This window comes from Pan troglodytes, chromosome 2, assembly GCF_028858775.2.
Source record: "Pan troglodytes isolate AG18354 chromosome 2, NHGRI_mPanTro3-v2.0_pri, whole genome shotgun sequence".
In the NCBI taxonomy this organism is placed as follows: Eukaryota; Metazoa; Chordata; class Mammalia; order Primates; family Hominidae; genus Pan; species Pan troglodytes.
Window position 1 is genome coordinate 160,752,644 of NC_086015.1, and position 15,278 is coordinate 160,767,921.

General features: G+C 34.7%; 1 protein-coding gene across 1 annotated transcript in view; it reads left to right on the top strand.

Annotated features, from left to right (window-relative positions):
* Positions 1–14,599, top strand: part of SLC66A1L (solute carrier family 66 member 1 like) — a 34,905-nt gene extending 20,306 nt beyond the window's left edge. Inside the window, 4 exon segments of the mRNA XM_054682615.1 lie at positions 7,449–7,490; positions 7,492–7,576; positions 8,224–8,312; positions 14,548–14,599. Of these exon segments, the coding sequence (XP_054538590.1) occupies positions 7,449–7,490; positions 7,492–7,576; positions 8,224–8,312; positions 14,548–14,599 (268 nt within the window).
* Positions 14,600–15,278: the final 679 nt, after the last annotated feature.

The following is a 15,278-nucleotide window of genomic DNA, read 5'->3' on the forward strand; positions in this document are numbered from 1 at the left end:
AGATCTCTGACATGCCCTGAGACATTTTTCCCACTGTCTTGGGGATTAACATTCGGCTCCTCATTACTTATGCAAATTTCTGTAGCTGGCTTGAATTTCTCCTTAGAAAATGGATTTTTCTTCTTTCCTTTTTTTTTTTTAAGACCGAGTTTTGCTCTTATTGCCCAGGCTGGAGTTCAGTGGTGGCACGATCTCGGCTCACTGCAACCTCTGCCTCCCGGGTTCAAGGGATTCTCCTGCCTCAGCCTCCTGAGTAGCTGGTATTACAGGTGCCCACCACCATGCCACCTGGCTAATTTTTTGTGTTTTTAGTAGACACGGGGTTTCATCATGTTGGCCAGGCTGGTCTCAAACTCCTGACCTCAGGTGATCCACCCACACTGGCCTCCCAAAGTGCAGGGATTACAGGTGTGAGCCACCATGCCCAGCTAGATTTTTCTTTTATATCACATTGTTAGGCTGCACATTTTCTGAACTTTTATGCTCTGCTTCCCTTATAAAACCGAATGCCTTTAACAGCACCTGAGTCATCTCTTGAATGCTTTGCTGCTTAGAATTTCTTCCTCCAGATACCCTAAATCATCTCTCTCAAGTTCAAAGCTCCACAAATCTCTAGGGCAGGGGCAAAATGCTGCCAGTCTCTTTGCTAAAACAGAACAAGAGTCACCTTTGCTCCAGTTCCCAACAAGTTCCTCATCTCCGTCTGAAACCACCTCAGCCTGGACCTTATTGCCCATATCACTATCAGCATTTTGGTTAAAACCGTTCAACAAGTCTCTAGGATGCTCCAAACTTTCCCACATCTTGCTGTTTTCTTCTGACCCTTCCAAACTGTTCCAATCTCTGCCTGTTACCCAGTTCCAAAGTTGCTTCCACATTTTTGGGTATATTTTCAGCAATGTCCCATTCCACTGGTACCAATTTCCTGTATTAGTCCAATTTCACACTGCTGATGAATACATACCCAAGGCTGGGAAGAAAAAGAAGTTTAATTGTACTTACAGTTTCACATGGCTGGAAAGGCCTCAGAATCATGGTGGGAGGTGAAAGGCACTTCTTACATGGCAGCGGCAAGAGAAAATGAGGAAGATGCAAAAGTGGAAACCCCTGATCAAACCATCAGATCTCTTGAGACTTATTCACTACCGTGAGAACAGTATGGGGGAAACCGCCCCCGTGATTCAAATTATCTCCCACCAGGTCCTTCCCACAACATGTGGGAATTATGGGAGTACAATTCAAGATGAGATTTGGGTGGGAACACAGAGCCAAACCATATCAATGTTCATGTTTTCTTGTAGCTTCTTCAACATATGGAATATATCTATAACAATTAAATGCATGCTAATTTCAACATCTCTATCATTTTGGTGTCTGTTTCTATTGACTAATTTGTTTTTCTTCATTATTGGACACATTTTCCTGCTTCTTTGCATGTCTTCAATATTCAGTTGGATGCTGGACATTATGCTCAACAATGTGACAGTCTTCCTTGAAAACTTTTAAGAGTATTGGTGTTTACTTGGGCAAGCAGCTACTTTATTTGAAAATAAGTTTGATAATTTTAAGGCTTGTTTTTAAACTGTGTTACAGTGGGTCTAGCATAGCCTCTACAGCTTGTTTACCCTTACTCTGAAGGCACAGTCTTTTTGGGTGCTTTATGAATGTTCCTTGTCTTCTAAATAATCTCTTTCCCCTGCCTGTTCAGAACTCAAATGTCTCTTAGTCCTGTGTGAGCCGTAGTAGTTTTTCTGTTAATAGTACCCTGGTAGCTTTTCTCTCCCTGGTAGTTGTTTTTTGCCTGACTTAAAGGAGTTTTGCCCTACTTTGCCTTCCTATTCAGCCAAAGGAACAGGTAACCTATGTGCAGATTTCTGGAGTTCTTTTTTGGAACTTCCTCCTCTTTAGAACTCTGAACTATAATTTCTGTTTCTCACTCTCACAATGTTTTATTTATGTTTTTTTGTTGTAAAAATCACCTCACATAAAATTAGCCCTATTAATACATTTTTAAGTGTAAAGTATTTTTAACTATATGTGCATTGTTGTACAGCATATCTCTAGAACTTTTCCATCTTGCATTGCTGAAACTCTATATCCATTGCACAGCAATTTTCCACTTCCCCCTCCTCACACCCTTGTAACCACCATTTGACAATTTGCTTCTATGAGTTTAACTAGTTTAGATACCTCATATAAGTAGAATCATGCAGTATTTGTGCTTTTGTGACTGCTTTATTTCACTTGGGATAATGCTCTTTTCCACAAGAGTTTGAGAAGGATTGACATTAACTTTTTAAGTGTTTAATAGAATTCTCCAGTGAATCCTTCTGGTCTTGGGCTTTTCTTTGTTGGCAAGTTTTTGGTTGCTGATACAAACTCCCTACTTACTGTAGGTATAGTCTTGTATTATATTTGATCAAGATTCAGTCTTGGTAGGTTGCATATTTCTAGGAATTTGTCTATTTCTTCTAAGTTAGACAATTCATTCACATATAATTGTTCATAGTGGTCTTTCATAATGTTTTTTATTTCTGTGACATCAGCTGCAATGTCTTTTATTTTTGAGTCCATTTATTTAAGTTTTCTCATTTTTTATAGTCTTGCTAAGTAAGAGTTTGTCAATTTTGTTAATATTTTAAAGAAATCTTTAGTTTTGTTGATTTTTTCTTACTGTTTGTCTATTCTGCTATTTAATTTATTTTTCCCTAATTGTTATTATTTTCATCCTTCTGCTAACTTGGGGCTTTATTTGTTCTTCTTTTTCTAATTTTTTTGAGGTGTAAAGTTAAGCTGTTTATTTGAGATTTTTTTAAATGTAGGCATAAAAGTTCTTTCTTAGTACTGATTTTGCTGCATCCCATAAATTTTGGCATGTTGTGTTTCCATTTTCATTTGTCTCAAGGTAATTTCTAATTTCCCTTTGGTTTATTCTTTGACTCAATTGTTATTCAGCAGTATGTTAATTACCACATATTTGTGAATTTTTCAGTTCTTTCTTCTGCTATTGTATTGTAGTTACATTTCATTGTAGTTGGGAATAATACTTGGTATGATTACAATCTTAAATTTGTTAAGGCTTGCTTGTGATCTGAGGTGATTCATCCTGGAGAATCTTCTGTGTGCTCTTGAAAAGAATACGGATTCTGCTTCTCTCGGATGGAATGTTCTGTATATGTCTGTTAGGTCCAGTTGGTCTATAGACTTGTTCAAGTTGTCTGGTCCCTTATTAATCTTTTATCAGGTTTGTTGTATCCATTATTGAAAGTGGGGTATTGAAATCTCCTACTATTATTGCACAAGTATTTCTCCCTTCAGTTCTGTCAATGTTTGCTTCATATATTTGGATGCTCTGATTTGGGTGCATACAAACTTATAATTGTTCTATTTTCTTGGTTAATTAATCTTTTTGTCATTATATATTGTTCTTCTTTGTCTCTTATGACAGATTTTGACTTAAATCCTATTTTGTCTGACATAACTATGGTCACATCTGGTCTTTTTCAATTACCATTTAAACAGATTATCTTTTCCCATCCTTTTACTTTCAGTCTATGCATGTCCTTAAATCTAAAGTTGGTCTCCTATAGACAGTATATAGTTGAATCCTTTTTCAAAATCCATTCAGTGACTTTATGGCTTATTTGAGGAGGTTAATCCATTTATATATAAAGTAATTACTGATAGTAAAGTACTTATTATTAACATTATATTAATTCTGTTTATCTTGTAGATTTTTGTCCCTTGTCTCCTCCTATCTTTGTGTTTCATTGATTTTATTTCTCAAGTGGCACATTTTGATTATTTTCTCTTCTGTATTTTTTATAGATGTTTTCTTTGTGGTTACCATGGGACTTACATAAACTATCTTATATTTATGACAATCTATTTTATGTTGATAACAACCTTAACATCAATTGCATACAAATACTGTATTATCTTACTTCTACTACCCCACATACTTTATATTATTGATTTCCCAAATCACATCTTTTTATATTGTGTATCTATTAACATTTTATATTTATTTTTCATGCTTTTATTTTTTGTATTAAATACCAGAGTTAAATGTTATTTATTCACCATCATTACAGTATTTCAGTATTCTGCATTTGTCTATATATTTACCTTTTCCCATGAGTATTATACTTCCATATTCTTTCATGTTGCTTTCTAGCATCCTTTTATTTCAACTTGAAGGACTCTCCTTAGCGTTTCTTGTGAGGCAGGTCTAATGGTGATGAATTCTTTCAGCTTTGGTTTATCTGGGAAAGTCTTTATTTCTCCTTCATTTCTGAAGGACACCTTGTCAGATAGTGTATTTTTAGTTGGAAGTTTTAACCTTTTAGTACTTTGAATATATCATCCCACTTCCTTCTGGCCTGCAAGGTTTCTGTTGAGAAATCCACTGATAGTCTCATGGGGGCTCCCTTGGACATGACTCTTTTCTCTTGCTGCTTTCAAAACTCATTCTTTGTCTTTGAATTTGACAATTATACTGTGTCTCATTGTGATCTTTTAAAAAATTTTTAATTTGTATTATTTTTTACTTAATTGATGTACATAATTGATGTATGTGTTTATGGGGTACATGAGATACTTTGATTCAGGAATGCAATAAGTAATACTCACATCATGAAAAATGAGGTATCCATATCCTCAAGCATTTATCATTTATGTTATAAACAATCCAATTATACTCTTTTAGTTATTACAAAATGTACAATTAAATTATTGTTGGCTATAGCCACCCTGTTGTACTATCAAATGCTAGGTCTTATTCATTCTGTGGGTTGGCTCTTCACTTTTCTTTATAATGTTCTCTGATGCACAAAAGTTTCTAAATTTTGATGAAGTCTAATTTATATTTTCTTTTGTTGCTTGTGTTTTTGGGGTCATGTCTAAGAATCTGTTGTCAGATCCAAGCTCATACATATTTATCCCTATGTTTTATAGATTTTATAGAGTTATATAGATTCTCAAATTTAAGCTTTTTATCTATTTTGAGTTAATTTTTGTATGTGATGTGAGGTAAGAGTTCGACTTCATTCTTTTACATGTAGTTATCCAGTTGTCCCACTGCTATTTGTTGAAAAAAGTATTCTTTCCTTATTGAATGGTCTTGGCTCCCTTGTCAAAATCAATTGACCATAGATGTATGGTTTTATTTTTGGATGCTCCATTCTATTCTATTTATCTATATGTCTTTTCTAATGCCATTACCACACTGTTTTGATTACTATCTTTGTCATACATTTTGAAATTATAAAGTATTAGTTCTCTAACTTTATTCTCTTTATTCAGAGTTGTTTAGACTATTTGGTATTCTTTGCAATTACATATGAATTTTAGGATCAACTTGTGCAGTTTTGTAAAAGAGGCAGTTGGAATTTTAAGAACTGCATTAAATCTGTAGATTACTTTGGGTAGTTTTGCCATCTTAACAATATTAAGTCTCCCAATCCATGAATATGGAATGTCTTCCTATTTATTTAAGTCTTCTTTAATTTCTTTCAACAATGTTTTCTAAGAAAAAATATTACACAATATTTATTTTTTTACATTTAATTTTTACAGATTTGAAAACAATTTGTAGCCAACTTCAGTATGAATCAAAGCATTGTTTTAAAAGGAAAGATTCCTTCTGACATTAAATTGCATTTTCCAAGAACCAGCAACATCAACCATCCAGACTTTAATTATGGAATCACAGGTGCAACTGCGTATCTCCTCAGTAGAGGACAGGAAGATTTGTGTGACTGGGACTTTATGGATTTGGCATCTCCTGCAAGATGTGTGTCCAACTCCTGAGAATACTGTAGCATGATTATAGAATTGGTTTCTATTGTCTGTTTTCTGTTTGTTGCTCTCTCATAAGTTAAGAATCTTGGATTTCAAGTCTATAGTGTAACACTCTTGTTCATAATTTCTTATTAAAAAATGTTTAAATATTTCTATATTAAGTATTTTTTCAAACTATTAGGGCTTGCTATTGAACAAATGTTCTGTTTGTATTGTATATTTTGAAGGTGCTAAAAAGCATCACTAAAACATTTTGGAATATAACAGAAAGATGGTTAATACATTATACTGACTACTTTTTTCTCAATTAAGATATACAAATCTTTTATATTTAGTAATCAGAAAGGCAATAAAGCATATGTACCTTACCTCTTCACCATCCTATGTTGAATTCCTTTTCAATATACGTTCTTTGATAAGAGTAAAAATTTAAATAGTCTTTGGTGAGATATTGCATTATGCTATTCTTTTCTTGTGGGCATGGGGATAATTTTTTTTTAAAAATCCAAGCAGTTTAGTCCTACAGGGGAAAGTTTTCCATTCTTGCTAAGTTTATTTATAACTAGAAGTCAGATACCAACTACATCTACCCTAGAAAAAAAATCTCAAGCAAAAGAGAGCTGCCTCAAAGGAATTTGTAAAATATGTGTGCCTAGATAGGTCATCTGTTTATAAAGTACTGGGAAAAGGTAGAGAATACAGTCAGTCCTCAGATGCTTTGGAAATCTGAAACATAAAAAAAAGTCTTTTGAAAATCACATTGGTATATATACCACCGCTTAATGGAAGAATAACTCAGCATTGATGTGAGTGGGATTATGGTCTCAGATGTGAATTCTGGAAATATTAACTTTTAGCTAGTATATGTGGTAGTGAAAGATTATAAATTTGGAGTCAGGAGCTTTAGGCTGATTCCCAGTTCTACCACTGGTGGCTTATGGTCATCATTTAGCCAAAGCTTGGTCAACTTCCTGCAATAAACACTTCTGGTTTAAAAAGTTAATCTTACTTTATGGATATGGAAAGTGAGATTCTGAGAGATTAAGTAATTGTCTGATGTCCCACAGGTGATAAGCCATGTCTTCAGGTCTTTTGGATCTCAGGACCCAAGATTTTAAAAAATGTTTCCGCATAAGTGCTGGCATCGTAGGGAGCCAAATAGATTTTCACATTAATTTATCTGTTTGTCCACCTGTCTACCTGCATGTGGGCAACTTGATTAGAAGTCAATTTAAAAGAAAAAATAGATACTGGCTTTGAAAATGTAATCACTGATAAACACTATTCTTATGTTTTAGTGATATATCTATTCTCTCTAATTACGTGACTTAATATCTTCCCCCAATATGAGGCCAAGAAAGAATAAACATGTACTTAGGACATATATATAAATTCTAATAGAAAATATAAAAGGCAGAGATAAAAGACATTAATGTTTTAGTATTGTCACTGAGCTTCTTTTAGGTTTTAGATATGTTTGCTCTGTGCTATGAATGAAGACGGGTTAAAAAGAGTCCTAGAGGCTTAAATGGAAGTGAATGAGATGTCTTATTGCTGTACATCATCGGTTTTGTTTTTATCTGGTGTTGAGTTGGCTCATTAAGTTCTGTGTTCCAAGTGTTTATTTGTCTATTGTCACTTTCCAGTCAGCTCTTTGTAGCCTACAGAAATGGAAGAGTGGATGAAGCAGTCTCTGGGTTTTCTGGATTGCTGGATAGGTGGAGACCTGACAAATTTCAAAGGCTGCTACCTGACTAACCAACTGCCTATTCAGGTAAAAGTTTCTCCAGATTTATCTTCAAAACAGTGAAGGTTCTGGGTTATGTGTGTATGGAGGGCTTCATGTGTAGAGTTGACAAATTTAGCAAACAAAATACAGGATACCCGGTAAAATTTGGATTTCAGATAAACAACAAATACTTTTTTAGTATAGACCTGCTCTAAATATTGCATAAGTGTTCTGTATCTGACAATCCTCTTAATGTGGCAAATTTTTTTATAGTAGAATAGGGGTCTGTCTGTTTTCAGACATATTTTTAAAGTCTACATCCAGTTTTAATTCCTTTTCTTCTTACAGTTTTAATATTTTCTTGCCTCAAGGTAGCTGAACATGATATGTTGCCATTAGGGGATTCTTATTCTTTTCTATACTAAGGTTGAACAATAATCCACTGTTGCTGACACATAGTTTACAATGAGAGTCATGATTAAAAATATAGTCAGTGGCTATAGGCAAATATTTCTACAGTAGTATTCAAATGAAAAAATAAAGTGGAATATTTGTAACCTTTTAGAATACTTTGTTAATGTTTTTAATCATGTAAATGACTTTGTCACCTTCATACACTATCCTATATATATTGCATAATGGTGGCCTTGGATTTTATGTTTATGGATGTCCATCCTTATCTACCACTCCAGATTTTTACAGCCATCTTCAACATGAACACGGATATAATCATATTCTCACAATTCATGTACTACAGGTTAAAGAATCAGAAGAAAAAAATGTAAGATTGATAACAGTTCATTCCAATACTTCTGTTTGTAATAGAACATTTTCTCATTTAAAAACTGATAGAGCATTTTTGAGTTATTTTTAATGAGTAAGGCATATTTTGATAAGACATAACATTTCTCTCAACCATCCAAGTGAGTCCTTTGAGAATTTTCAGATGTGGCATATTTAGATTCCATGTTATTACCTTTTTTTTAAATTGGTATGTGTCATTGGACACATTAACACATCTATGTTATTGGAAAATAAACAGAAATAATTAATCAGAAAAAGGAAAGAGAGATTGGCAGGAATAGTCAAATGCTTTTAGAGGTTCCTGCAGGTGATAGGCAGTACAACTTTTCTCTTGTGGCTAATCTAAAAACATATCCTCCACAGGATAATAGCCACAAATAGTTTTTAAGTGCTTACCATTTGTCACTCCCGTTGTAACTTATTTAATCTTCATATCGCCCATTGGGACAGGCACTATTTTAATGTTCAGAGGCTGGTGCAGAATAGGCCTGCAATATAGATTTGCTGAATAACTGCATATTATTTTTATTTTTGCTTTGTCTGCTGTGTTTTTAAATGACTATTTCTTCACGTGTGTATTTATGAGCCAGCCCAACAATGAAATTTGCTTTTAGCTATGTACCTATGAGAGTAGCTCCATTTTTCCCCTTGGGATGGGTGGAGCGTATTTTTCTACTGCCCCCTGGTGGTTGTAACTATTACAAGGATGGGAACAGCTACTCAAATCTACAAATCAAATACAAATCCCACTGGATACTAGAGTGGGGAAGGCAGGAAGATGACCCCCCAGTTGTGTACCAGGCATGGTGAAAGACCTTTTATATGTGCTCCTTGAACTCGCTTATTTTCCATGGCAAAATCCTTTATACAATTGAGGAAATCGAGGCATCCACAAATTGGACTGAGGTCACATAGCCAGCTGGTAGAGGGATTAGATTTCAAAATCAACCTAAAGTGATATGAGGTATGTATCAAGCTGATTTACAGTGTAATTGGTGTCATGTGACTCATAAGCTCTATAAGAATAGGGACTGTCTCAATCTTCTTCCAGACTGAGTACATAGCCGACATTCGGCAAATAGTGGTGGAATGAATGAATTGTGAAATATATGGAAATCTCCAGTAAAGCATTTGGTACTTAAAGGGCACCCAATCAGTTCCCTCCCCTGTGTTGCCCGCTACCCCCACCAAACCTACTTTAAGTATATTAACTAAATAATGGCACCAAGAACTAAAATAAAGGAGCCATTTGGTAAAAGGTCACTAAGATAAGGGACATATATATATAAATAGTCACCAGCATAACTAGTTTAATCTATCTGGAACTAATCCTGAATTTCTGTGCAAACAGTCTAAAACTGTATGACAGCCCAGCTCTCTTCAATTTACTCCCTCAGGGCTAAATTGAGCAACTCACACAGTTTATGAGGTTTCTGGAACAGAGTTTTGCTTAGCTGCAATATCTTCTGTGGGCAAAGTAGACTGAATTTGGAATGCTGTTAAACTTAGGGTCAATGCAGAGTTCAAAAAAAATTAAGTTTCACCAGGGAACATGTGCTCGATGGGCTATTCAACCTGGAATGTTGAGGGATAAAGCGAATCCTTCAAATATAAAATGTGTCTGAAGGTAATTTTTTATTGAAGTCTATTGTCTTAACATGTGGTTGTAATATATGAGAAGCCATGAGCCCTACCTTTGCAGTTATAACTCTACAAATGTTTTAAAATAAATGCTTCATCAGTTTTTATGTTAAACAAGTGGGAATGATTTAGCCAGAATGTTGCAGTCAGATATCTGTGTGTCTGATGTCTGCTGATGCTAACCCTGGTACGGATGCAACATAACTAAGAAATTAAAAATAGAATATAGAGGTTAAAGCTGCATGGACCTACCCTGCCCCTACCAACCCATGGTAGATGATTGTCTGGTTTATAAGGAAACATGTTTCCTACTTAAACATAGGTTTTTGTATGTTTGTTAGCTTGTGGTTTTTGGTTTTGTCTTTCACTTTTACTAAGATTCTTCATCCCAGTATTTCCTAGCTTCCTGAATAAGAGTGTTCAATTTGACCACCACTCCTGGAAGTTCTCAAGCTTTTATCATTAACTGATAGAGTAAGAACATAGCCAGCCACTGCCCATGGAGAATGAGTCACTCTGCTCTGTATAGTTAACAGTTATGGATCAGGTGCTTTTTGATTTTTTCCTCAGAGAGCTTTCCAAAGTGTACCTTGACCTGGCTCTGCTGATTTAAACTTTGAGTCATCTAGATGCAGATTTAGGAAATAAGATCCATAGGATGTAATGATTTAACTTACAGTCTCTTGGAGTAGGGGCATAAATTATTTAGTTTTGCATTCTTGGTTGCTAAGACTGTAGGCATTTAGTAAGAGTTTGTCGATTAAATGACTGCTCTTCCATATCTCTGGAAACCTGCTTGGCATGTTCCAGTGGTGCCTGGGTTTTTCATAGTCTCCTTGCTTTTTATCTGTCTTAAGCTCAGGGCTTTTTGCTTCCTCTCTCCTTCTCTCAGAGGCCTGAATCACACGCCCTGTTGCTGCCTTTAATTTCTGTTGGCTACTGTTGCCACTGACACCACTTTTAATCTCCTCTGATCCTATTCTGTGCTATCGTCCTGCTTCATTTCTGCAGTGTTCTTCTTTCTTGTCTGCTGTTCCCTCCCAAGGCCTGTCAGCACTAGGATGGATGCAACAAGCTTGTAAATGTGTAACTGGGCAATTAAAGTAGCACTTTCCTTTCCTACAATTGATCCAGCCAATCACAACCGTCTATCAGGTGCTTTCTGTGGTTATCCTATTCTCAGATGCACTTAGTGATCTTGAGTTCTAACTAAACAGCATATTTTTTTCTGGATGATGTTTGTTGTGTAACCATTCTGAAAACTCAAGTATTCTGGAGATTAAATACCAGATAAGGGGTATTTAGCTGCAGTAAATATGTGTGCCATTGGACATCATTTCAGCAGCTTGTGGCAGTTCACCATTGCCCTGGTTGCTTTTAAGCACTAGGGGGTAGAAGCCTACAGAATTTATGTGTGACTTGGGTGCCAGTGTGCATTATGCTGTCGATGGCAATACCAAGTCTATTTTTGATGAAGAATCAACATGAGACTTCAACAGAAGCAAAAAAGGTAATCTTTATTTGAAAAGCCCATCAACTCTTTGTTTTATATCCATTTTTTGGTCACTTTAGAAATATTTTTGCAGAATTTTTCGTTGTTAATTTTATAACCTCCACAAAAATATTGTAGAAGTGCTGAGGTTAGTCCAGGAAGTATTTTATTTCAAAAATGAAATGACAGAATGCCAGGGCTCAATCCCCACCTCTCTCCATGTTCTCCCAATAAAAAATACAAGAAAGAATTTTTATTAACTTTTAGAAAAACTTCTAAGCAACTTCAATCCTTTGGGATTTCGCTGGTAGTGTGCTTTAATATATTAGAATTGACTGGGGCTCAGTAAGATCCTGAAAATCCAGAAAGCACCTTCTTTCCTTTTGGGATGCAGGCTGATGGGCAGAAAGGCTTGACCCAGACTGAGGAGACCCATTCTTCTGGTGAACCTGCCCACTTGGCCCATCTACAGGCAGATACTCAGAGAAAGAGTTCTGTGGGGTTGAACCAGAAATCCAGATGGAAACCCCATAGATACACTTACACTGAAGTTATTTTTTCCAAATCTTAAGTGCCATTATTCAAAGCAACTTAGCATATCCACATGCATGAGTAAATGATGTTACTACTTGATTAGGGAATACCACCCATCCTAGAAAGATGATTAATATTCATTGGCCTCCAAAATAACAAGGCTACAGAGAATAAATACTTCCACCCTAGTTTTGTCCAATGACCTTCCATTTCCCTTAAAATATTTAGATTCTAATGTATGTTTAGATTGATCCTTAATGCTATCAATCTTTTTATGTTACTGCTTTCAGGATGCTGTTGGCATAGTTGAAATGTTAGGCTTTATTTGTGGCTATGTATTTTGTGTATTCTACTTGGGATCTCGATTTCCCCAACTATATAGAAATGTAAGTACGTTATTTGCTCTGTTTGTTCTGATGAATCAGTAGTGCTTCTTATGACTTTGTGTCTACCTTTGGAAGAGATCTTGGAATTCTGAGTAGTGCTTTCGGGACCAACAATATGGAAGTCAAAGTCACAAGAATCGATTCTTGATCAATTTTTTGTTTGTTTGTTAAGCTCCTTCAGGTTTAGGCAGCAGAATTTAGATCAGCTGGAATTGTTGTCTAAATCTGTTTTCCTGGGTTTGCATATTAATGGCAGTGTAATGAAGTCACAATAAATTATGCAAAGCATTTGGCATGGATGTTGTGGTTGTGTTCAACTTGTGAAAAAGACAGGATTCCCTTGCACTTTGCAACTAATATACTTCATTGTGGCAACCTAGAAGGGACCCAACGTATACATGTGTACTTTATCTCTCTGAATTTTCAACCACCCACGGTTTATTAGAATTTCCAATAGTATATTCTTTTATTTACCAAAGGTCCTGGAAACTGAAAACTCTAACTGAATTTCTGAATGTTTAATGGGAGTAAAAGAGTAATTTTCTCTAATTCATTCGAGTTTCCATCTGGTCAAAATAGTCTCACATGTTTGTCAATATTTTGAAATGAAGTATTGCAAAAGGTAATATGTAGAAGAATAAATAATCCAGTCATCAACAAGGGAGTACACTACAGACATTGAATAAAGAAGCTTCATGCAAGCAGTACTTTTTTCAGGGGAGAATATTATAGTCTCTCCCTCAGAATTGCCTTAAAAATGAGCCCAAGAGGCAGCTTCACAGTAGATTAACATTTACTAACTCCCAATCCAGTACTGGACTGCATGATTAAAAGGATACTAATTGTTATCATTATCACACATAGATAATATTTTAAATGTTTATATCTTAGTACTTTTGAATCTTAAGAGAAATTGATAAGGGAAAAAATTTATAGAATTAACTATAAATATTTAATATGTCTGTACATCAAATATAGGTATAAAACCAAAACATACAAAATAGATAGGAAGCACATATGGCAAAGAACAGAATGTTAGTAAGAATTTCCATAAACCAAAAGGAAAAAACAGTCCTATATAAAAATTTACATAGGACTCAAAAATGGATAATTAAAAAAAGAAGAAATGGCAGTGGCTCACGCCTGTAATCCTAGCATTTTGGGAGGCCAAGGGGGGTGGATTGCCTGAGCTCAGGAGTTCAAGACCAGCCTGGGCAACATGGTGAAAGCCCATATCTACTAAAATACAAAAAATAAAAAATAAAAAATTAGGCAGGCGTGGCGGCATGTGCCTGTAGTCCCAGCTACTTGGCAGGCTGAGGCAGGAGAATTGATTGAACCCAGGAGGTGGGGGTGGCAGTGAGCCGAGATTGTGCCACTGCACTCCAACATGGGCAACAGAGCAAGACTTTCTCTCTAAAAAAGAAAAAAAAACCATGTAAAATAACAAACATGAAAAATAATTTAACTTCTCTAGGAATTAAATAAATGTGAAATAAAATAACAACTTTTTAGTCTATAAATTAGCAAATATAAAGAAATTACAGGAATCACAGCTGACAAGAATAGGGTTTGTTTGCACATTCATTCACTGCTGAGTAGATGTTTAAAAGTCTTTCGGGAAGACATTTTGACGGTTTGTGTCAATGTCCTTAAAAGTATGAATTTCACATCTAGATATCAATTCTATGGAAATTACCAGAAAGATGGAGAAATATGTATGTACTGAGGAATTTGTAAAAATGCCATCCACAAGTTTGGGGACAACTCAAATGCTGAATACAGTGGAATATTCTGGAGCAATTTTAAAATGTTGATAAATAATTTTTAATGACATGCAAAAATTATTATAATATATAATATGGGAGAAAAGGATATAACAAAATATTATGTATACTGTGTATAGTCATGTACCTTGCATAAAAAGAAAGAAATGAATCAGAATATTTTCTGAGTACTGAGATTATGGGTGATATTATTTTAGCCTTCATGTTTTCCACATCTTCCAACATTTGTACAAGAAACTTTTTTTTTTTTTTTACAATCAGAAGATATTTATGATAATGGAATACAATTTAAAACTTGGGTGATTTGTGAAGCTGTGTACTGTATAGTGAAGAGAAAATAACAACTACTGTCATCCTTGCTTCTGTTGTTAGTTCTGAAGATCTACTGAAGGAACTTCATTTCTGCTGTTTGCATTGGCCATGATTGGGAACTTCACATATGGACTTGGTGTGGTTTTAAAGGCACCAGCTGCTAAGTGTCACAAGAATACTTACTTTGTGCATCATCTTCCTTGGCTTATTGCAAGTTTTGGAATCTTATTCCTTAACTCTTTTGTGTCTTTTGCCATCAGATTGCCATTAGAGAATAAACATGTATAGATACTTAATATATCACCCAAAAAGTATATATATATATATTCTAAGTATATATATATATTCTAAGTATATATATATATTCTAAGTATATATATATATATTCTAAGTATATATATATATATTCTAAGAAGTGTAAATAGCTAATGCTATAGTCATTTCATTATTATATTTGAAATATTCATTTATAAGGAAAGTCTTCTCTTTCCCAAAGTCTCCTAATTATTATTATTCTAGCAAAGGATCAAATTCAGATGAAGATTTCTTGGTTTCTTTGGTTCTTCTGATAAAAAAAAAAAGTGGGGCCAAGTTTAGAAGCATTGAAATTAACACATCTTAGATATTAAATTTTATTAAAATTATAATAGCAGATATTAAGAAAAAACCATACCATCTCTGAAAATCTCTACAGAGAACACTTTGAATTAATAAATGATAACTGATGCCTTGCCTTTTGTTGATAAAAGTGAGTCTCATGAATTAATAGTTTATGGTAAATAAAACATTTA